We start from the raw sequence: 25,025 nt of genomic DNA, 5'->3' as shown, positions 1-25,025 counted from the left end.
TGGTTCTCTGTGAAACAGCTGCGAGAGCCAGATTGTATGACTGACTTGTGAATGAGAGTGTGACTTACATTTAGATGCTAGATTGGATGATAGGTTGGCAGGAAATCAAGGTTCATGTTTGCCACTAAGACTTCACTATGGCTAGACTTTAGTAAGCTGATCTTTCTTTCCGTTATGCTTGCTTGTTTTGTTCCATGATGGCTTACTATTGCTACGATGACAGTGAAAGTTTGAAGGATTGGTAGGGCCTGTGCTTTATGTGCAGGATAATGATACACCTGAAATTAATAGTTGGTGACCTAAAGTGAAAACCCCTGCAACTCATGTAGCCTACAAGCCAAAGTAATATGCTATTAAGAGTTTGAGTATCCAGAGTAGACTGGTTTATAGGGAGCACATCTCAACCTTTTATGAGCTAATGTTTAACGTCTGTGCTAAATAAGAGGAACAAGAAGACTGAGTTCACTAATTCCTCTGTCATACTACAGCACTGTGAGATCAAAATTTTGGAAGGAACTGATGAGCTATGGTAATGAAGGTCAGAAAAGTAAATTAGATTTGTTGGTATTGAGCCATGCGTTATTCCAATTTGAATTTGTTCAATAGGTCTCATTATACCACCACATGCTTGCAAAATGATTTCCTGGAAATACTGAGAACAGAGTAGATGTGGCAGTTTGGGGGTGATTTTTAGTGAGTTTGGAGCTTCTGTTATATACCGGACAATTTATTCTAAGCTACTTTTAGAACCTTAAACTTTTGGATTCTAACTACCACAGTCAAAAGGGCCAGGGATTATTATAATTGGCACTGTTTCAGCTCCGGCTATGGCGCTTACCGCAGCTCCGTGGAAAGGAGAATTCAAAAAGAGAGAAGGAGGCTCGGATGTGGAGAGGGAGGTTGTTCCTTGCTTTAGGAGCAGTGTAAGAGAACGTTCGTCCTCCAGATCTGGTTCTGTGTTTGATGTGGGCGAGTAGGAATCCTGCAGAGCAGAGGTGTCTGGATGGTTGGTGGAAAGATGTGACTGTTTGTGTAGGTGGGCCCTGAGTATTAGTGTCTTTTGTTTGTGGGTGTGTGTGTGTGGAGTTTGTATTGAGCTCATTTGTGTATTGGAAGCCAGTATAGTTCCCTGAGGTGTGGTATAATGGGAGTTCTGTGTGGGAGGTTGAGGATGAATCTGGCTGCCGAGTTCTGGATAGTTTGTAGTCTTCTAGCAAGTTGCTTGGTGATCCTGGCATAGAGGGTGTTCCCATAGTCCAAATTGCTGGTGACTAGGGTGTAAGTGACTGTTTTTCTTGTGTTGCCTGATAGCCATTTGAAAATCTTCCTCCACATCTTCAGGGTGTGGTAGCAGGATGCAATGACGGCTTTGACTTGTGCAATCATGTCCAGTTTGCTGTCGATGATTATTCAGAGATTCTTGGCGTGGGTTCTGGGTGTGGGTGGGGTTTCGGGTTTGAGTTCGGCCAGCCACCAGTTGGAGTTGCATGGTGAGGTGTTCTTGCCTGGATCACTACTACTGTCCTTTCTGTGTTGAGCTTGAATAAATCCATCTTTGACATTTGAGATTGCAGAAGTCTTTTACAGAGCCTACAAGAAAATCTGAAACTTCTTTGTTGTAGAAGGAAATCAAGTTGGTTCTGGAGAATGAAAAAAGGGCTAGAGTTTGACTCGAGGCGATATATTGTCCCCCAAGACAACCACAGGGAAGCAGGATGATTGTGGTTCTCTAGTACCTGAATCACTTTCTCCTAGGGGAGACTTCACATGATAACTCTAGTTTAGATATTGAAGGCCAAGTAGTTTGGAGACTGGATGACATCTGTGGATGACCAAAATTCATACTTTCATATAGCTGTGAAGGAAGAGCACTGTTTCCACCCGAGGATTATTGATGGAAGATCAACATAGTCTTTTCTTATAGCTAGCATTTGGCCTGAGCTCTCTGTTCTTGGAGTGTTTCATGAAGGTTCTCAGTGGTGGGGGGGCTATCCTCACCCTCACAAGAGCCATATTTACACATATCTTGATTACTGACTGGTAAAAGCTCAATTTTCTACTACTTCCTCATCAAATGCAACACTGTCTTCAGTCTGGGTTTTCTGTTAACCAAAAGAAGTCTAATCACACCTTCGAGTAATCAGTCCAAAGGAGTTTGCTAGACCCCTTAATATGTCAAGTGTTCCCAGCTGTGCCAAGGGCTAACTCTTAAAACTCACAATGGAAAAACTTCTCATTGTCCTGTGAATTTGGTTTAGTAGTCACCGAATCCAAATCACGACTTATCTAAATATGGCTTTGAAGTCCATGCCAAGGACTTTTTGATTTATGGACTGTTTACTTTACGGCAAACATCTGCACATCAAAAACCTGGAGTTCAAGTCTGTCTCAGCCCATCTCAAATCCTTCCTTGGTGTCCCTTTTGGGGGGGAACAAAACAGGAGGGTACACTGTAACTGTTTTTCTACATTACTAAAACTATAAGATTGGAATGGATTAAAAAATGTCAGATTGCAATACTGCTCATTATTTAATTGGCACTTGAAGTATATGGATAACTATATATTGGCTGTGCAAAACCTGGGCATGTTTGGCATCAAACATTTTGGAATCATGCCTACATCACCGGTGTTGGAGGTATGATTCCATGCACTGGTGAGATCCTTCAGTAGACCCCCAGTACTCACAGTAACAGCCTTCCAGGGTCTGCCAGCAAGCTAGTCCTGCTGCTGACCCCAGACACAATTTTGCCCTCCTTCTGATGAGCTGAGCTCGAGCAGGGGAAGGTAGAACAATTGGTTTCCTGTCAAAAGGGAGGTGTCACCACCTCCCAGACAGGACTTAGTGTATAGGGGTGGGGGCGCTTGCCAGCGCCACCAGACTGCTTTGAAGGGCATATTTGGTGCCCTCCTTTCATACTTTAGCTTGAGCCAGTTCAGAGAGCCCCTTGCTTTTGCACTGGCATGAAACCGGACAAAGTACATGGAAGTATCTTCCCCTCTGTCCTGCCCCTCCTCTAGGAGGGACCCTTGAATCGTTCCAACCCTTCCCAAGGGTACTTAAGGGCTTATCTGTGGGTGGCTCTACAGATTCGTCGTGGGACAAGATTCAAAACCGAAACCACTTTAACTTTGACCGTCTGGGCACCTGGACTTCGACCTGGAACTAGACTGCACCAAGGAAGACTCCTGCTGCTCCTAGTCTCGCTGTTCTGCAGTCTTCTTAGTCATCTGTGCCTGTGCTAATTCCAGGTTCCTCTCCAGGGTTGTGGGCATCAAGGACACCCAAAGTAATTTCCTGTGTCGATTTGCCATTGCCAAGGCTTTTTGCCTCTGTACTCCAGAGATCTTCAGACTACAAGAAGCTCCAGCATCTCTTCCTGCCAAGATCTTTGTCCTCACTGCATTCTCTGCACCATGGGCCTGCATCTTTGGTGAGCTGCTCGAGGTCCTCTTGCGACTCCTGTGCCATAGGCCTGTGGGTCCTCTTGAGGGTTTTCTTTGGCTTCAGTGGACTCCCCTGCTTGTTCGGGCCTGCTCTGACTTTTCTACAATTGGTGAGAACCCTTGGGCCTTGCTGGTCCCAATGTTGCACCTTTTTCGTTCACCACATCTGTTGCTGCTGCAAAGGCTTGTTGGTGCTCCCGCTGGACACCGACCCCCTGGTTCTCGACTTCCGACGTGGGACAGTTCGTGAACGGCTCCTGGTCTTCCACAGCGTCGCCTGGTCCTCACAGCTGGAGCGACAAGTTCACCGTCATCACCCCTGAATCTTCCGTCATCGGTGGTTATTGCTCTTCCGTGTCTCCTGGTCACCTCCGAGTGGCATGGACTCTGTACCCTCTGCTTGCAGGTTCTTCTCTTCAGGAATCCACCCTTCGATTCCTCCAGACTCTTACACCTTATTCGCATGCAGCAATTTTCCCTGTAGTCCTCCATTGTGGTCTACAGCAGTTTCTGACTTCACTTCGCAATTATGCATCCGGGTTCCCTGGTGTAGGTATCCTGGTTCCTGGGGTATCCACGGGTGGGGTGACTCACTGGGTTTCTTCAGGGTTCACTGGGAAGTGTCCTCCTTGAAAACTGCAACCGCGAATTCCCTATTGACTTGCATTGAGTAATGCGGCTGTGTTTCCACTCTGCACACAGCCTCCGTGGGGTTCCTGGGTGCTTACCCTGGGTGGTTCCTTGTGTTTCTAGCTCTTCTGAGTCTCCTGGTCCAAGTCCCGACTTCTGTCGTAGTTCCCATTCCACTTCTTTAGTGTATGGTTTGGTCTCCCCCTGGAGGCCACTGTGTGTTTACTCTTACTTACCTGTTTACAATTGAAGTATTGTGTGTATTGTTTTGATTTCCCCGGTTAGGAGATATACCAATGTGTTAGTGAGTGTGTATAACAAATAGACCTATTTTTAGAACTACACAGTGGGGTTCTTTTTCTTTTAATCCACACTATATGATTAGATCTGTTAAAACAAGCTGCTTAACCCCTTCGGTGCTCATGACGGAACGGTTCCGTCATGAGCCACGGTTGAGCTGTGCTCATGACGGAACCGTTCCGTCATGACCACGCCCGCGCAAGAAACCGTCAGCACAGCGGCGGAATTTGCGCAGCATGGAAGGGGTTAACACTCCTTCTGGACTAAGCCTGAAGGCTGCTATCACCAGCTACCATTTAGAGAGCATTCTATGGTTGTCTACCACCACTAATACCACCATAAGGGTTGTCTAGATTAGTGCAAGGTGCTTCTCTTAAATAAGTGTGCACCATATACTAAGCCAGCGTCCTACATTGATGACAGCGATGAGATTTAAGCCTGCAATGTTTTACCAGCGGATGAAAAAACATCACTAGCATTAGGCATATATAAATTATTTCTACTTAACTTTCAGATTGGTTGTTAAGGGCCTATCGCAACCCTTTCTCCAATTTTCGGAAGTTTAGTTTACACTAGGGTAGATAGGTGCAACACCACACTACACCTAGTCACTATGTCTTTAATTGTGGATACCAGTGGGACCCAACCCTCTAGATAAAGTGGTCTTAAGTTCCAGGAACTAAGGACTCTGTGTGCCTCTAAAAGAAAAGACTGGTAGCAATCCTAACACCAAGCAACCCTTAGAGCTACTTCTGCAGGATGACCTTCAGAATTCTGATAGGTCAGAAGGGCAGGACAAAGTGGGTGGTGATGCTCCAGAAGATGGGGCAGGAGGGGTTCCCTCTAGTGACCTTAATTCTGAGCATGGCCAGGAGGAGTCTGACTCCACACTGGTGAACTCTGATCCTCCAGGGAATAGTGCAGATGGTACAGAGGGAGTCCCTCGAGCCGTGCTTTTCAAACTTTTCATGTTGATGAGACACTTTTTAGACTTGCATCATTTTGTGACACGGTAATTCAGTTTTACTAACAAACCGGAGGTTAAACTAACCGCATATAAGAGATACGGGCAAATACATTTATGTCATAGAAATTGTAAATAACGAAATGTATGGGGACACAACATATCTCATGAAAACCATTCATTAATATTTTCAAAAATATGATTTGTAAGATAACACACATTTTTAAAACATATTTTGAAGTAACAATATGTAAATATCTGCAAGAATTAACAAATTTGACTAAAAGCAATAACATTTACTATTTTAATGAGATGTATGAGGTTGATGGGATGAACACAGCTGGTCAATATTTGCTGCAATATTGAATAAGGACACTCATTTCATCATCAAGCATTTTCAAGCTTCCACGTTTCAGTGTCTTTAAGTTTGTCATCATTGAAAAGGATACTTCACAAATGTCTGTAGTAGAAAACTGCAGAAGAATTTTCAACACTTTATCACATATGTTTGGACGCCTTTTGAACTACGAATCCAAAAGCTGTACAAGTCACCCTCTTCATGCATCATTAACAGACTTCGATCATTTTTTATTTCAACAAATTCTTCTACTTCAATAAGTGAAAAGTTCCCATTTGCAGTTGAAAGAAATGGATTTCTGATCCAGTCATAGTCTTGGATTTCAACATTTGGGAAGTAATGATGAACTTTTTCTCCGAGCAATGTTAAATGGTCAAACATCAGCGGGCTGATATCACATTTCGGGTGGCACTCAGTAGTTTTGGAAAACATTTAAAAATTGCCACATTTCACTTACCTTTTCCAAAGTGCTATTTTGTCTCGCATAGCACACATTTTATCTACTGCTGTTAAGATATTTTCTCCTTGCATACAGGTGGTAATTTTATTCAATAGTTCAAATATGTCAGCAAGATATGGCAATTTTGTGCACCAAAGTTTGTTTTGAATTATTTGTTTTGAATTAGATTTCAGAATCCGTGTTGCTGATTTTCCTCAAAATGTTTGAGCGTCATTTCCCGCAATTCGTATATACGACAAAGCACGCAACATCTTGAGAGCCTACGAACGACTGTGTGCAGTAGAAGCTTTGTAAACCATTCCCCCATTTGTTCAAAAATATGAGCAACTAATCTTGATTCAAGAGGTCTACTTTTAATGTAATTGACCATTTGAACCACTTTTCCTTATCTTTTCTTAATTCGTTTCCAATGGTTTTCACAACTAGTACTTCGTGATGTAAAAAGCAATGAGTAATTATCATGTTTTAATTCTCTTTCTCCGCTAACGCTATAAAACCTTTTGTTGAGCCAACCATTGAGGGTTCGCCATCCGTGCATATTCCGACACAATTTAACCACTGCAAATTATTTTCCTTCATGAAGCAATCTAAAGTTTTAAATATATCCTCACCTCTAGTTCTCATTGGAAGTTCAAGGCAACACAAGAATTGCTCAATAATTCTGTTGATTAGTCTACTTGCAATGTAAAGATCAGGGCTCGAAAAATAAAAATTAATGTTACTAGACCGGGAGGCCTAGTGACTTATATCATCTACTCAACCTAATTTTAATGCTCTTGACCCATTAACTGGTTTCAAATTATTTGATCTTGTGCATGTATTTTAATTCACTTAGATGCCATTTTCTTCTTTATCACATATGAGAGCACCTTCAAATACACACGTTCAGCATGTCTGCTGTGCCGAAATGCTTTTGTTTGATTTAATAGACTAAACATTAGCTCCATATAGAATGCAAATCTAGCCACTTATAAGATACACTTGACTGCAGACTTGCCTCTTTGTTCATTAAATGCATTGTCATCAGGGCTTGGCCAGGAATGTCTCTTACATCGTGTTTAAAAACTATCACTTTTAATAAATACATAACTAAAGCATACAGTAGCAGCCCACTGTTATTTGAAATCAGCAGATTTTCCATTGAAATGGCCACAGAATGTCACTGACATGGTTTTAAAACTATATAGTGTACAATGTTTGGAAATAAAGTTTCTGCAAATACGTCATTTGCACATCACCAAGTAAAGTATTCTGATTTACTTTGCTCCTATTTAAATCTTCGTTTGCATTACACTTCTGAATTACAGAATAAAAGTTATTTCATATCTTCTGATCTACTTGCACTATTCATTTACAAGCTGTTCAAATGTTGTTTTAGAGAAAAAAACTGACATTTACTGCATTTTGTTTCAATATTGTCAAATAGCTCACTTGACAAAAAGCATTAACTGTAAAAAGAGAAAGAAAAGTGAACACCATTTTCCAGGAACACATGAGCAACAATTAGTACAAAGACAAACTGACATTTGACCTCTGTCCTTGAGCAGTTGGCAAATGTGTCAAGATAAAACAAGATTTAAAGGCTTTTTAATTGCTCATTCACTTACATAAGGAGCAGAACACCTGTTTCTTCCAGCTTAAGTTTACTCACCAGGGGGTTGAGTAAGTGCTAAAAATAGCTCGACCTGCTAAAATTTCACTCTCAAATGCGAGAGGGCGAGTGGATTTTTTGAGGCCTGAAGATTATATTAACGTCTTGAAAAATATCCTTCGTTTGCAGCTTAATGTTATCAGACATATCTTGAATACATCTTCCATTTGTGTTATCTGCCAAAGGGATTTTATTAAATTCTGCCCAAAACATTGTTCGAACAATAGCACAGCAAGATTCCTTTATAGTGGTTTCGGCAATAGTGTGCGGATCCTTGTTTTTGGCAATTATTTGAGCAACCAAGTAACTTGCCTTTTGAGCTTTCTCTGATGTCTTCATTCTCTTTGTGAATTATGCAGACTGCTTCTTTATAGATTTTGAAAGCTCAAAGTATTCTACTGGTTTTTCTGACAAATGGCTGGGTTTTTGAGGTGAAATGTTTTAATTTATTTGGTACCATACTTTCATTTGCAAGTATATCCCCACAAACTAAACTCTGGGGATAAGGATTGTTTTCATTACCAGAAAATGTGAATCCCAGTGTTATATAAGTTTTATTATATAAACGACGATCGGAGATTTTTCCTTTACACTTATTACGTATTGAGACAGACCGTTCAGTTGATTCTTGCGTACTTTTCTCAATAGCTGCAACATTGTGTTCATCGCAAACGTCCTCTTCACAAGCTTTTCGCTTCTTAATTATACACTTAAGCATGTTGTGTTTGTTTGCCTGATCTTGCCCTTGCCTAGTGACAAGATTTCTGGAATGTCCCACTGCAAATCCTGAACTTCAAAAGTGTCTCCTTTAGGCGTTCACGAAATATTCACAAAGTTATGAGAGGCAATACGTTTCAATGTTTCACAGTATGCGTAAAAGGTACAGTTAATTAGGGAGTCCACGCTGAAGCTTGTGTTCTTAGCTGATCTTTTAATCTTGAAATGTTTCAAAGTTCAGTACAGCCAACGCGTTTCGCCCAAACATGGGCTTCTTCAGGGCAAGTTGTGGAAGCCAACGAAGCACCTTTGGTGAAATAAAGGTGTAAATGTGGAGTCTTGAATATTGGGTCTTGCAGTGAAAAAGTTCTGGTAATCCTGGGCAATAGAAGACACAGAGTAGTACTACTCTACCAACCTGGATACACCGGCACCGAAGGCTCCCGATTACAGGACCCGCTACATTGCATCTTAAATTATCCCAACGGGGATCAACTCTACTAGAGACATTACATAGTGTCTTATATTGCCCAGGATTACCAGAACTTTTTCACTGCAAGACCCAATATTCAAGACTCCACATTTACACCTTTATTTCACCAAAGGTGCTTCGTTGGCTTCCACAACTTGCCCTGAAGAAGCCCATGTTTGGGCGAAATGCGTTGGCTGTACTGAACTTTGAAACATTTCAAGATTAAAAGATCAGCTAAGAACACAAGCTTCAGCGTGGACTCCCTAATTAACTGTACCTTTTATGCATACTGTGAAACATTGAAACGTATTACCTCTCATACCTTTGTGAATGTGAATTTATTTATGGTCTCGTGGCAGCTGGCCATCTGAGGTGGGCAATACCCCTATTACTACCATGTGACATGTCGAGGCAGTGTAGTCACCTATAACCCAGCTGCTTTTCTGCATGTTCTAAAGCGTTCACGAAATAGGTTAAACCAGTTCTGGGTTAAACTACAAGTAGATTGTTCTTATATTGTACTGTTGATTACCCTCTTATTTTCAAAGATTTCTAATGAGTTTCTTAAAGCTATTTTTATTGTGGTTTGTAGACAAACTTGTATTCATAATTATCATTGACCAAAACTGGATGCACTGTTCCTTGGCTCAACTGATGTTATTTGGACAAAGGGCTCATTGATATTTTATTGGTAACAAAATCTAGTGAATTTGTGTTTTATTTTAAAATGCTGCTGGCGTTTTTCCTAGGACTAATTCTGTGGGTCCATTTGTTAACCGTTTCAATTCATAGTAGAATTATAGATGATCAGAGTGGCTGTCACCACACTCCTTACTGTAGTAAGGGTGTTAAGACATGCGAACGCTGCCTTTAGTCACCGCCTCTGCCAGATGCATCCTTGAGTCTGTGAGAGGGCAGCAGCGAGCATTAGCGATGTTAATGGAGCTGCCGGCCTCCCTGCCTGTAACATAAGCAAACCTAAAACTTTACAGCTGAGGCCAAGATCCAAGTCCAAATTTCACAGTGCAAATTTGATTAGCAATGCCATTTTGATTAATTGGTTCGTATCTCTTTCGAGTGCAGTCTCTGGTGCCTATAACTCTGATACGATTATCCCAAGTGGCTGAAGTCTTTGGGACTGCCGTTTTGTGGCGGCTGTCTCCAGAGCTGCTGTCTCTCGTGCCTGTATGTGATTGATGCCTGCTACCTCTGGTGCTATTGTCTCTGGTGCCTGTATCTGTAGTGTGGCTGTTTCTGTGGCTGATGTGTCTAGGGCTGCTGCATCCGCTTCTTGCAGCCAATGGTGCTGCGGTGTCCAACGTGGCTGTTTCTGAGGCTGCCGTGTCTGATCCCGGGACTGTGGGGGGCGGCGCAGCGAGCGTTGCACGGGAGACCTCCGTTACAACGCGGTCTTTACACCGCAATACGTTTACAACGTGGCCATTACAACGCAAGTCGTAACAACGACTTGCGCTGGGTGGCGCTGTACACTAAGGAATAGTATGATTTACTATTCCAACACCTTCCTTACTGTTACGTAGGCTAGAGTTGGAATAGTAAATCATACTATTCCTAAGTCCAGTGCCCTCAAGCACAAGTCGTTGTAACGACTTGCGTTGTAATGACTGCGTTGTAGACGTATCGCGGAGTAAACACCGCGATGTAACGTCCTACATTTGTGTTGCACTGCAGGAGTGGCCAGCTGGAGACCCTGCAGTCTTTACTCAGCGCCTCTGTTGCTTCGACGGGCCTGCGGGAGAATGGCAGCGCGATGATCCGGTAAGGCACGCCACCACAGAAGACTCCTCTCTTCCGCAGGAAGCAGCAGCGAGCACCGGATGGCGACCCCCACGCTGCTGGGGATGATAATGGGGCTGCCGGCCTGCTGTTGCTGGTAGGCTGAACGGGACTGCGGAGGGCGGCGCAGCAAGCGCTGCACTGCAGGAGCGGCCAGCTGGAGACGCTGCAGTCTTTACTCAGCAACGCTGCTGCTTCAGCGGGCCCAACGGAGAACAGCAGCGAAATATTCCTCCTTTTCCGCAGGAACAGGTACTGTGTCAGTAACATGCACAGTACCGTCCTGCATGATGCATAGATTAAGACTCACGCGACACACCCACACACGTCAGTCGACACAGTAACTTGCAACGACACACAGTTTGTAAAGCACTGCGCTAGAGGTAGGTCACCCTTTATTTTTCCTAGGAGGGTGCAAAGAGTACAGGGTAGGTCTAGATCCTCCTCTGCCCATTCCAATACCTCAGACACATCCATAGGGACCTCCATTTTTTTAGCAAAAGGAGGACTCCTTAGAGTGGGAGTACCACCTACTCAAACTTGAGAGAGCTAAGCTTAAGCAAGAGCAGTTGGCCCTTGATCAGGAGACCCTGGAAGTCCAGAGGGCTAGGAAAGTTTTGGGACTAGCATCCCATGGTAGCAGCACTAGTGTCCCTAGAGTCAGGGAAACTTCATTTGATACTAGGAACCTGAGCATGATAGTCCCTCCTTGCCAGGAGGGGGGTGCTATTCATAAATTGATCACTGCTTTAGAGAGGGCCTATAAAGTTCAGAAGCTCCCCCAAGGGCAGTGGGCAGCAATCCTGTGGCTCTCCTTTGCTAACAAAGGTAGAGACAAACTTATTTGTCAGAGAGAAAGATGCAGACAATTATCCAGCCTTGAAGAGTGCCCTTATAAATGGGGCTGATTTAACCACTGAGCAATACAGGGATAAGTGTAGGTACACACAAAAGGCACGCACCCATGACTCTTGGTTGATTCTTTTAGACTATGCCAGTCAGTAAAGGCTCTGGAAGGCTGGCTTCATAGAAGCAAGGTGCATTACTATGAGGGATTGTATAATTTGTTGATGAGGGAGCACATCCTTAATAGTTGTCAAAATCAGCAACTGCACCAGTACCTGGTGGACTCTGATCTGACCTCTCCCCAAGAGCTGGGAAAGAAGGCAGACAAATGGGTCTGAACCAGGTTTAAGTAGAAAGCTCATGGTGGTGGTGACCGGAAGAAGCAAGATTCTTCTAAAACCCAAGAGAATGGTGGGGGGAGAAGGGTAAAGACAAATATGGAGTCTTTACAAGGTCCCGGAAAACCTGCCTCTGGGGGTGGGTCCCAATTCTCCACTTCCTCTGGGAGACACCTTGGTGTTACCTCTGTAAGGAGAAAAGGCCATAGACCAAAAGATGCCAATCGTCGTAAGGCTAACACTAAAGAAGCTACTAACACTGCCCCTAAGGCAACTAGCCCCACTAGTGCCAGTACAAGTGGTAGTACAGCCCCCAAGGGGTTAGTACGGTTAACCTTTGGCTCTGAGGTGGGTTCTGGTCTAGTCCGAATGCCCACTCAGGCTGTCCTTGTCTGTGACAGTGGCATGGACCTTGCCACTTTATTTGTAAGTCCCACTAGCTTGGGCAAGTACAGACAACAGCCTTTGATCAATGGTCAAGAAGCTGTAGCTCACAGGGACACAGGGGCAAGTGTCACAATGGAGACCGTGAAACATGTGTGTCCTGAATAGATCATACTTGTTTGACTTTACCAAGTGACCAAAACTAAGCAATGTCAGGCCTGATCATTCCTTGGCAGTTGGGGAGGGGTAAATGGCCCTAAAATAGCTGTGGTTTCCCCAGATATGCATGTGGACTGTATGTTGGGCAGGGAATTAAAAACTTCAGCCTGGTCTGAAGTGGAGTTCAGGACACAAGCAGACATTATGGGGATCTCTGCCAGTGCATTTGCTGTCACCAGGGCTCAGGCCAAACAGCTAGGCACTGAGGGAGCACTGGATCCTGGAACATGGACCAGCTGGCTCCTAAAAGAAGGAGCAGGAAGGGTAAGGACTTGACTTCCTCCCAAACTCCCAGTGAAAGTCAGTCTCCTGAGGGAGATTACCTCGGTGCCTGTGAAGGAACTTGCCCAGAGAAACTTTAGTCTGCCCAGGCAGAGTTCTTGGGGTCAGTGGGCCCTTCCAGGGCAGACTTGAGTTTGGAACTGAAACCCTGCCCCTCTCTTGAACAACTCAGACAGCAAGCTGCTGCTGAGTAGGCAGGGAGTGTCAATGGGTCCCATAGGATCTATTGGGAAGATGGGCTTCTGTTCTCTGAGTGTAGAGACCCCAAGCCTGTTGCCACCAGGAGGCTGGTAATACCTCATATGTTCAGGGGCTATCTTCTATCCCTAGCATATTACATCTCCCTTGCAGGACATCTTGGGCAAAGCAAGTCTTGGGACAGGCCTGTTTCTCACTTTCACTGGACCCACATGCCTGAAGATATCAAGGAGTTTTGTTGCTCCTGTGTCACTTGCCAAGCCAGTGGTAAGTCAGGTGGCACTACAAAGGCTCCCTTAATGCCACTTCCAGTGGTTGAGGTTCCCTTCAAGAGGCTAGGGATTTACATTGTTGGTCCCTTGAACCCTCCAACAGCATCTGGACCCAGTTACATCCTAGTGGTGGTGCACCATGCCACTAGCTATCCAGAGGCTATTCCACTTAGGGCCTCTACAGCTCCTGTAGTGGCTAGGGCCCTTCTGTGGGTCTTTTCCAGAGTGGGGTTTCCTAAGGAGGTCTACTCAGAGGTACAAACTTTATCTAGTTGTATCTCTGCTGTGTGAAAACAGTGTGGTGTAAACTACAAGTTTACCAGACCCTATCATCCACAGTGCAATGGACTTGTTGAAAGGTTCGACAAGACCCTGAGGGGTCTGATCATGGGACTCCCAGAAAAGCTCTGGGGAAAATGGGATGTCTTACTACCCGGCCTTCTCTTTGCCTACAGAGAGGTTCCTCGGAAGGTGTGGGCTACAGCCCAATTGCATTTCAGTTTGGACATCCAGTTAGGGATCCATTGTGTCTGGTTAAGGAGGGCTGGAAGCAGCCTCTCAAACCTCCTATACAAGATATGTCCTTGGCCGGCATACATGTATGGCTGAGTACATGAAGAAGGCCAGCAAACACCTTGAGGCAAGCCAGGAGCTTCAGAAAGGTTGGCATGACCAAAAGGCTGTACTGACTTTACCAGTGTGACCCTCTCTCTGCTCTCCTCTTTCAGGACCTTGTTGGTGGGTCAGTGGATGGAGTGACAGGTCAGCCTCACTGACCAGCAGCAAGCTGATTGTAGATAAGTCCTCAATCAGTTCACCCATTTGTTTTCTCTCACTCCTGGTCAAACCACCTGGTAAACACAAAGTGGACACAGGTGATAGTTTGCCTGTGAAGAATAAAATCTACAGACAGCCTGACATGTCAAAGACTGCTTCAAGACTGAGGTTCAAAAGATGCTGGAGTTTGGGGTCATTGAGCCTTCAGATAGCCCTTGGGCTAAAACCTCACACCCAAGATGGTAAGAGAGATTAGGTTTGTGGAGACTACAGAGGCCTCAATGCGGTTACTAGGACTGATGCACGTCCAATTCCCAGGGCAGATGAGCTAATTGATACTCTGACTCAGCCAAGTATTTTACTACAGTTGACTTGACTGCTGGCTACTGGCAAATGCGACTCTCTGAGGATACCAAGCCAAAAATAGCATTTCCAACCCCTAGTGGGCATTATCAATTTATTGTAATGCCTTTTGACTTGAAGAATGTCCCAGACACATTTCAGAGGTTGGTGAACAAAGTTCTCACAGGTCTGGAAGCCTATAGTGCAGCATATCTAGATGATTTTGCTATTTAGCTCCACCTGGGAGGATCACCCGGTCCGCCTCAGCAATGTCCAAAGGCAGGCCTAACAAGGCCACAAAGTGCCGTATAGGGCAGAGCAAGGGTGTGTACTTGGATCACCTGGTAGGTGGAGGCCAATTTCAACCATTGGAGAGCAAAATCCAGACCATAATGGACTGGGTTGTTCCCACTACCCAGACTCAGGTCAGATCTTTCTTGGGCCTTACTGGGTACTACAGGAGGTTTGTTAAGGGATATGGGTCCATAGTGACTCCCCTTAATGATCTCACTTCCAAAAGGATGCCTTAGAAAGTTCAGTGGACAGTTAGCTGTCAGAAGGCATATTATGACCTAAAGCAGGCCATGGCCTCTGCTCCCATTCTGCAAAGTCCTGACTATTTCAAAACCTTCATTGTCCAGACAGATACATCTGAGATGGGGGTAGGAGCTGTTGTATCACAACTTAATGCAGAGGGCCAGGACCAACCAGTAGCTTTTATAAGCAGAAGGTTGATCCCCAGGGAGAAATGTTGGTCAACTATTGAGAGGGAAGCCTTTGCTGTGGTCTGGGCATTGAAGAAGTTGAGGCCATACCTATTTGATACTCACTTCATTGTTCAGACAGACCATAAGCCCCTCTTATGGCTTAAACAGATGAGGGGTGAAAATCCCAAACTGTTGAGGTGTTCCACTTCCCTACAGGGAATGGACTTTTCTGTCGAACTTAGACCTGGGAGTAACCATGTCAACACATATTGACTCTCCAGATATTTCCACTTAGAAAATTGAGACTTAACTGGGCAAGGTTAGTCTCATCTCCTTTCGTTTGGGGGCGGGGTTGTTCAGGAAAGTAGGATCTACTTTCATGGTTACCCCCACTTTTAGCTGTTGGTGTTCTGTTTTATGACTAGTCTGACTGGGATCCTGCTAATTAGGACCCCAGTCACTGTGGTTTCCCACAAACGTTGACAGTGGTAAGTACTTTGGTACCTTCCCAATTGGCTACTGGTCTACCTATGTAAGTCCATAGTATATGGTACCCAGGGAATAGGTACACCTAGGTTTCCTATGGCCTGCAGCACGTATTATGCCACCCATGAGAGACCGCTCAAATTGTGACTACAGTCCTGCCATTGTAGCCTGTGTAAGTTGGTGCTAGCTCCACTTACGACAGATTGAAGTTTCCTTATATCTGAGGTCACTGCACTTAAAACCTATAAGTCACAACTAAGGCAGGCCTTTCAATCCTGAAAGCAGGGTGCTAGGTTATAAGTGTGCGGGTGCCCTGCATGAGCAGGGCACCCCCCTACAAACCCCAGAGTCGATTCTCCAGGCTTTGTAAGTGTGGTCAGCCATTTTGATGCATATAGTGGCCATGCAGCATTACGCAATGGCTAACTATATATTGGCTGTGCCGAACCTGAGCATGTTTGGTATCCAACATGTTTGAATCCTACCTCAACACTGTTAATGGTGTTGGAGGTATGATTCCATGCACTGGTAGGCTTCTTCGGCTGGCCCCTAGTACTCCTGGTAACAGCCTTCCAAGGTCTGCCAGCAAGCTAGTGCTGCTGCTGACCCCAGACATGATTCTGCCCTCCTGCTACTGAGCTGAACTCGCGCAGGGAAAGGTAGAACAATACGTTTCCTGTCACAGGGAGGTGTGACCACCTCCCAGGGAGGTGTGACCACCTCCCAGACAGGACTTGGTGTATTGGGCTGGGGTGAGGGTGCTTGCCAGCACCACCAGACTGCTTTGAAGGGCACATTTGGTGCCCTCCTTGCATATTTTAGTTAAGCCAGTTGAAGGAGCTCTTGGCTCCCGCTCTGGCGTGAAACTGGACCAAGGACATGAGAGTATCCTCCCCTCTGTCCAGCCCTCCCTGGGAGAGACCCTTGAATCGTTCCAACCCTTTTGCTATGGTACCTATGGGCTTACCTGTGGGTGGCTCTTCGGATTCGTCATAGGACAAGATTCAAACCCGAAACCTCTTCAACTTCGATCGTCTGAGCACCTGGACTTAACTGGACTTTGCCTGGAACCAAGACTGCACAAAGGAAGACTCCTGCTGCTCCTGCAAATAGTCTTCGTCATCTGTTCTTCTTCCAGGTTCCTTTCTAGGCCTGTAGGCACAATGACGCTCGAAGTAATCTCCCTTGGAGTGAAGGAGTGTCTCCCCTGCATCTGCTGGCACCACTACAAAGCTGACCGGTCTGCTGCTCCTGACATCCCATAGACTTCGAAAGGCTCAGCAACACAGGTGGTGGTTATACTACTCCCTCGAGGCCTGACCTGTCCTCTCAACAAGTTTGAGGCCAGTATCCCTCGTCCGAACCACTGGAACAGAACCCCTGTGCAACGTGTCAACTTGCCGTTGCTAAGGCTTGTTGGCTGTGTACTCCAGAGATTTTCGGGCTACAAGAAGCTCCAGCATCTCTTCCTGCCAAGGTCTTTGTCCTCACTGTATTCTATGCACCGTGGGCCTGCATCTTTGGTGAGCTGCTCGAGGTCCTCTTGTGACTCCTGTGCCTTCGGTCTGTGGGTCCTCTTGAGGGTCTTATTTGGCTTCAGTGGGCTCCACTGCTTTCTCGTGGCCTTCTCTGACTCTCCTGCAATTGGTGAGTCCCTTGGACCTTGCTGGTTCCAACATTGCAACTTTTTCTTTACCATCTCTGTTGCTGCTGCCAAGGCTTGTTGTTGCTCCAGCCGGACATCGACCCCCTGGCTCTCGACGTGGGACAGCTTGTGAACCGTTCCTGGTCTTCTACAGTATCACCTGGTCCTCACAGCTGCAGCGACAAGGTCACCATCACTCATGCATCTTCCATCATCGGTGGTCATTGCTCTTCCATGCCTCCTGGCCACCTCCGAGTGCATAGACTCTATCTCCTCTGCTTGAAGGTTCTTTTCTTCAAGAATCCACCCTTGGATTCCACCGGACTCTTTCACCTTCTTCGTCAGCAGCATCTTTCCTAAAATCCTCCATTGTGGTCTACCGCAGTTACCGCAGTCACTGCTCACCTATGCACCTGGCTTCTCTTGTGTAGGCATCCTGGTTCCTGGGTTATCCACGGGTGGGGTGGGGTGACCCTTAGACCTTCTGTTTTCCACTGGGTTTCTTCAGAGTCCACTGGGAAGGGTCCCTCTTGAAAACTGCAACTGCGATTTCCCCATTGAATTGCATTGAGTATGCAGCTGTGTTTCCACTCTGCACACAGACTCCATGGGGTTCCTGAGTACTTATTTTGGGTGGTTCCAGGTGTCCCCAGCCCTTCTGAGTCTCCTGGTCTAAGTCCCAACTTCAGTCGCAATTCCCATTCCACTTCTTAAGTATATGGTTTGGTCTCCCCCTGTAGACCACTGTGTATTTGTGCTTACGTACCTGTTTACAATTGAAGTATTGTGTTGATATCTCCAGATAGGAGATATACCAATTTGTTAGTGAGTGTGTCAATACTCAATGTCACTAGACCAACACCAGAGTCCAATCCGATTAATGCAAGTCACAACTTTGAAAAATGGCTGATCTCTTCTGTAGACATGTTGCTCCCAAAGAAACAAATTAAGGATAAAAGTGGAGCAAATCGAACAGCTTGGTATACCCCCAAACTGCGTGAACTTAAGCAGGCTTGTAAACGGTCCGAAAGAAAATGGAGAAAAGATTACTCCACTACTAATAAAATGATTTATAGGGAGGACATTAAAAGGTATAAGGAAGAAATTAAGTGTGCACAGTCCCTTTATTACGAAAACCAAATACTTTCAGCCCCCAATTCTTCTTGCGAAATATTTTGCATAGTGAAATCTCTTATTAAACAGCCTCCCCTACCTACTCCTTGCGATATGTCATCTCGCTGCAACCAACTAGCCACTTTTTTCTTCAATAAAATTCAGGATATTTATACCTCCTTTCACCAGGCCACAGCCTTAATCAATGTTCCCTTAACCAACAACAAAGAAGGCATTGATAACTGTATTCTAGCTGAATTTCGTCTCCTGGATCAACCCACCTTGCAAGGCATTCTTGGCCAGTTGAAGTCAGGTTCTCCCAGGGATACAGTCCCCCGCCCTTTTTTTAATCGAATTTTTAACATAGTTTCCACTGTTATCTTAGATATGATTAATGTGATATTTCGGACAGGCATAATCCCTCCCCTTTGGAAGCAAGCAACGGTTAAAGCTTTGCTGAAAAAACTGAACCTGGACCCTGAGATGTTAGGGAACTATCGTCCCATTTCATTATTGCCAGGGAATCAGCAAAATTACTGAAAAACATGTGAATAGTGCTCTGTCTGTGTTTTTGGAAAGCAATAACTGTCTTCACCCTACTGAAACTGAGTTCAGACCCCAACAGGGCACAGAAACTGCCCTTTTAGACGTGGTTGAGGCTACTAGGAAAATCTTAGATAACGGGGGCTGCCTGCCATTGTGCTTTTAGATCTTAGCGCAGACTTCGATACAGTCAGCCATCAGCTGCTCATCCAGAGGCTTAAAGATGTAGGAGTGACTGATTTTGCCCTTAAATGGATCCACTCCTTTCTGGACGACCAGTCATTTCAAGTGTTTCATAAAGACTGCATCTCTGACCCTCTGCCACTCCGATGTGGGGATCCTCCCTGTCCCCACGCTTTTTAATGTGTACATGAGCCCCTTGGCAGGTGTTGTGGAGCCTTTCCGCATCCAAATCATTATTTATGCCGATGATACGCAGCTGATTGTCTCTTTTAATCAGCTCAAGAACACTGCCTCGTAGTTGGCCATGTGTCTTGGAGAGGTCTCAGCATGGATGGAGTGCTCATTCTTGAAGTTGAACGGATCTAAATCGGAGCTTATGTTTCTGGGTAAACCCTCTGTACCTAATATAATACCATCTTGGCAAAGTTGCTTTGGCCCTCCCTCATCCCTCAAAGATTATATTAAGAGTTTGGGAGTTTGGTTGGATTGTAACATTGATTTTGGGGAGCAAGCAAGGAAAGTTGCTGGTAGCTTCTTTGGGCTGATGAGGATGACACGGAAAATCATTCCTCTCCTCCCTTTCTCTGCAAGGAAAGTGGTGGTCCAGTCCCTCATTCTTTCCAGGCTCGACTATGCTAATGCCCTATACCTAGGAGCACCATGCTCCACAGTTAAGAAATTACAAATTGGCCAAAACTGTGCGGCACAACAACTCTTGAATATTCCCAGCCGACAGTCAGCAGGGGCTGCTCTGGCCGCCCTTCATTGGCTACCCATTCAGCAGAGTGCGCAGTTTAAGGCTCTCTGCATTTCACATAAGGTATTGTTAGGTTCTGGTCCACCTATCACATGTTCCCTCATACCATCCTGCGAGAACCCTGCGATCAGGCAATAAACAGTTGGCAGTTGTACCTAGAATTAAGAAAGCACGTACAGGGGGTCGCCTTTTCTCATATAATGCAGTAAGGCTATGGAACTCCCTCCCCCTTGCCATTCGGTGTGAAACTAACCATCTGGTCTTCCGGAAACGTATAACAACCTTCCTGTTTCCATAAACTGATATGTAATTCATGAACCGTGGCCTCTAGCGCTGGGATGCCTTTAGTAACCATGCGCTTTACAAATGTTTTACAATTACAATGTGTAGAATAAATAGACCTATTTTTAGAACTACACTGTGGGGTTCTTTTTTGTTTAACCTACACTATATGATTAGTTCTGGTAAAACAAGCTGCTTAACACTCCTTCTGGACTAGGCCTGAAGGCCGCTGTTCACAGCTACCACTTAGAGAGCTTTCTATGGTTCTCTAAGACCACTAAAATCACCATAAGGGTTGCCTGGATTAGTGCAAGGTGCTTCTCTTAATTAAGTGTGCACCATATACTAAGCCAGCCTCCTAGAGATACTCTTTCAGGCAATGCCATTTCCTGTTGTAAACTAGTTGGGAAAGAGTAAGGAAAGAGTACCCAAATTATTGCAAAGGTAATTCGTTGCTGATAATTTGGTCTCCCTTTTTTGTGATGCACATGCTTGTAATTCAAAATCTATTTAACTAGATATTGTATTTCTTAAGCGACTGCTTCCAACATTACCTTGGAGGGTGTCCATTCTCTACCTTCATCAAAATCATAACTACACTCCATTTTTCCTTAATGTTTTTTCAGAGGTCACTATGTATTCTCTTGACACACTTCAATTAATGAATTAAAATGGCTTTTTAGCTTGGAGCATTACCTCCAGTCAAGGTTCACTTTAAAAAATAAAAAAAAATTAAGAACACAGATAGCAGGCTGAGAGATTGTGGAAAAATGTTACGTAAGCCTTTCGAGTTTCAGTTAAATGGTTGTGAAAGTACTCTAGTAATGTGTCTGAGGAACCTACGTCTACTGGATAATGCATACTAGCCTTTATCTGCTCCTTGGTTTAAGTCAGATATAAGGACATATTCCGCTGTGGGCTAGACTTTTAAAATCAACAAAATAGTATAAAAAAAGAAAGTAGTAACAATTAGTAGGTCTTGGGATCTGGCCCCTCTAGCTGTTGCTCAGTTTTGAATTGTCATTTACATTTTGGGACAGCCATTTGTGCCAATAACTGTGAGTGACAGCATTTCACCCCTTTACGTCTCAGTTTGCCTCCGTAAGTAGCCATGTCAGAGGGAAGGAGTCCGTCTCTAGAATCTACCACAGCACACAACAAATGGGCCATTCAGGGAGTTTGGGCTATATTGTATAGCTTAAGTGGAGTCATTGGCAACAGCTTGTACCCTGTACATGGAGGATGAAGGCAGAAGCAAGTATGGTGCTCATGCCTGATCTGCATCTGAGGCACTCTTCAGTGGTGATAGCGTCTCGTCTGTATTTGCATCTCTGCCTTTAGGTGGAGGCCCCGGACTGCTGCTTTCCAAGGATTTGTGAATGTTTTAACTGCAAATAACTAGGAAGGAGCACCAATTTGTGCTACAGGTGTTTCAGTTCATATATTTCTCTCTGTTCTAAGTAGGGACAAATTCGTCAGTGTGCCCTATAGGGATATTACTCAAAAAGGAATTGTGAATGCCTTGTCCAGTCTTTGGAAATGATTCGTGTTTGATCTTGACACAGGTCAGTATTAGAGTGAGTGTTCTTTACAAACAGTTGATGAGTAAATGGCTTTTCTGTGGGTGTATTACTGTACTGACTTGTGAACATAGCTGGGCGGTCTAGCGCTTGTGTTGTGCTACTGCACCAAGCGATGGTCTGATGCCACGCTTGTGGGGAGAGTGGATGGTGACCAGTGTGACAGCATTGGCATGTTTGTAATTTTCCTGTGTATGTTTTCCATGATACTGTTGTACTTCCCATCTGGGATCTGCTATAGACCGTCTCATACAACGGCAGTGGCAGCTGCCACTGAGACTCTTGACAGGAGGTCCTGCTTTACTTGTGCTCCCCTAACATAGCTGCACCACCCTTTTGTGTGTACTCTGCAACTATGAGTATGAGAATTCTATGGAAGGAAGCTTGAAGGATTAATTGTGTATTACACAAACCAACTCTGATTATTAGTAATTTACTATACTCCAAAATCGGAGGACTCCGTATTCTAGAACACTTACTGATAGTATGTTTCGGGTGTACCTGTCACTTTGTTGTTTTCACTTACACACTACGATGGCTACCATGGCATCCCTCTCTTTCTCTTTCTCCCTCCCTCTGACTCTACCACAGCTTCTGAGCTCTGCCAATGCCCGTTTCCTAATTGTATTCAGACAGCACCCAAAAGTGCCACACATTCTTCAACAAATTGCTATTATACAGAGAACTTCTAGCCCATCTCATTAACTGCTGTCTCATTGTGGATGGTGCCAACCCAGGTACAAGCAGCTGCTACTCATACTATTAGACTATCTGCATGCTTTAATTTGTCAGTTCATTGGTCTATTTTGTTGTTTCAGAATCTGGTCAACCGGATATTCCATTAGACCGGCAGTTTCTTGTCAGTGAGCTAAATGTAGTTGAAGACACAAATGGAAGATCCATGTAAGTAATTGAGTACCATTGTTCTAGGTTGCATATTGATATTTAAGATAAAGAATGTAACTGAACTTTTTATTTGTTAAAATTGTTTGCTACTGCCCTTTCTGCTACAGTGCTGGTTGTCACTGCCCAGGGTTGTAGCGAGGGTGTCGTGGTCCCTAATGCAGGTAAGGAAATTGGAACAACAACGCCCGCGTCCATTTTTGGTGGTACAAGAAAATAATAATCGGTTGTACTAGACCCCTTGAATATTTTATTTTCGATGCCACTGCACCTGCTACATCATTGACCGTTATGTCCTTGACACTGGCTACTTCAAACATTGATGTGAATTTTTGGTAACAATCTTTACCCTTGCAAATGTCAGTGTTGTGATCAGTATTACATGTATCAAAGGGCTGAAAGTCACTCAGTTCACTCATGCAAGTGATTTAAATTATTTGCCCAAAGTGCGTTGTCATGGAATACACCTTTCACCATTTCGCCCTACTGAAAACATATGCTTAAGTGGGCAGTTTTATTAGGGAATGTGGGGTTCATGCTTATGCTGTTAACCATGATTTATCAAAATGCCCTGCTCGTCCCTTTAACCAACAGTATTCTCATATGATTGAGTCACTGCCCCACTCGTCGTCCCTCAAAGGCTCCTATTTGTCGTATTGGAGCTATGGGAAGGGTAATGTGATGAAACTACAGGAATTAACCAGGTTGTTTGAGCTGTGTTTATATTTTTTTGCCACTCATTTCATAACCACTGAAACTATGGGCATCACAGGCATTCTCAGTGGTACCAAACTTGATTTCCTGTGCTTATGCTGTTCTCTTTTGGGATTAAACACTTTTTATTGAGCAAACAGTCTGTATACACAAATATAGGGTTGTAGGCCGCAGAGGGATCAATATAGCCCAAAGGACCACAATATGCGCCTTCTTCAAGTCTACCTGCTGAGTAGTTACTCTGACTTGCCCATCCCAAAATGAGATGGAGGAGTTGGGGGGAAAAATGGATGGGAGGTCAGACAGGAAAAATAACTATTGTCACAACTATAGATTACACCCAGTTTTATAAACTTGGAGTCTCAGAGCCTGCCCTACAGCCACAATTTCTAGAGCTATACCATCTTGCCAGTCCCAAGAGTGACCTTCACTGTAGTCCAGTGAGATATCACACATTTTGTATCTGGCTACAGTTACTCGCACTCCTTTTTATTATTATTTTTTTCTTTGCTCACAGAAAATTCTATGCTGGCTCAATCTGGGTAAAAATGTGGCAAGGTGCCACAGGGATGCCTCCAAATCCAGTTTGAGTTGATGAACTGTAGTTTTTGCCTCCTGTTATGTGTAGACCAATTATAATCACAAAAAATCTAAATGTGTGCATCCCAATTCGACTAATACAGTTCCCGGGATAACTTGTTGCTGCTCGCTCCTCCCCTGGGGAGTCGGTACTTCTTCTGCATTGCAACGTTAGGGCAATCATCTGAGGAAAATACCTTGGCATTTAAAAACCTCTGGTTTCCTCACACACTAAGTACTTCAGTACCCCAGAAAGTGAATATTGGCTTCAAATACCTTGTCTTCTAGACATTCGAGATGTGGCTCCTCCAAACAGCAGCTAGGACAGCATACTCTTTGAAATAGTCTTCTGCTTGTTATCTTCTGGTAGAGCTTTCATAACATCACAAAAGATATGAAACCACCCTAGAGGCATTTTCCATTATTGCGTTCATTCTCTTGTGTGCCTGTTGATCAATCAAGGCTATTGTTTTGGGAGTTTACGGTCTTCTACATGTTTATTATAGTTCGCTGCATATCTCTCAGTAGTGATCAAATCAGTGTTTCCCATCTTGATGTACCTGCTGCTCCCTTATCAGCCATATCATTCTTCTCCCGGTGACTGTTTATCTTTCACAAGGTTTTTTTAAGAGACAAAAACATCTTTGGTCTGTCTTGCAACAAAGACCTACCTTTATGCCGGTCACACAAGCCTTAGATTATCCTCAAGGGTTAGCAGTGATACAGCAATAGCTATCCACCAGTCGCCCACTCTTCTCTTTAGCATCATGTCTGACACTGTGCATTCTACCATACTGGTTTGTGGCTGGAGAGGATGAGAGTGATGGACATTCTTGCAAGAAGCAGCTGACACCACCCCATCTCCCTTTCAGACTAGAGGCCAAAATATCCTACAGCACAGCTTTAGGAGATTATGGTACATTTTAGGCTTCCATCTGCAAAGACCTCTCAGTAGTAATTAGCAAACACAACAGGACACTTTATGCAGGTAGCCAGACCTCTAAACGGGCCCTTAACCATGTAGCCCAAGCCTCATCAGTCTGACAACTGCAACTAGCAATTGAAAATTGCTGAGGGAGA

At 44.5% G+C, this 25,025-nt stretch overlaps 1 protein-coding gene across 1 annotated transcript in view; it reads left to right on the top strand.

The window, feature by feature from the left end:
* The window catches only part of CEP20 (centrosomal protein 20), a 380,968-nt gene that overhangs the window by 226,511 nt on the left and 129,432 nt on the right, over positions 1-25,025 (top strand). Inside the window, exon 3 of the mRNA XM_085632082.1 lies at positions 22,568-22,652. Within this exon, the coding sequence (XP_085488208.1) occupies positions 22,568-22,652 (85 nt within the window). The remainder of the gene's footprint in view (positions 1-22,567; positions 22,653-25,025) is intronic.

This window comes from Triturus cristatus, chromosome 10 (genome assembly GCF_964204655.1).
Source record: "Triturus cristatus chromosome 10, aTriCri1.1, whole genome shotgun sequence".
Lineage (NCBI taxonomy): Eukaryota > Metazoa > Chordata > Amphibia > Caudata > Salamandridae > Triturus > Triturus cristatus.
Note: the sequence above shows the minus strand (reverse complement) of the source record. Positions and strands in the feature narration are given on the sequence as shown.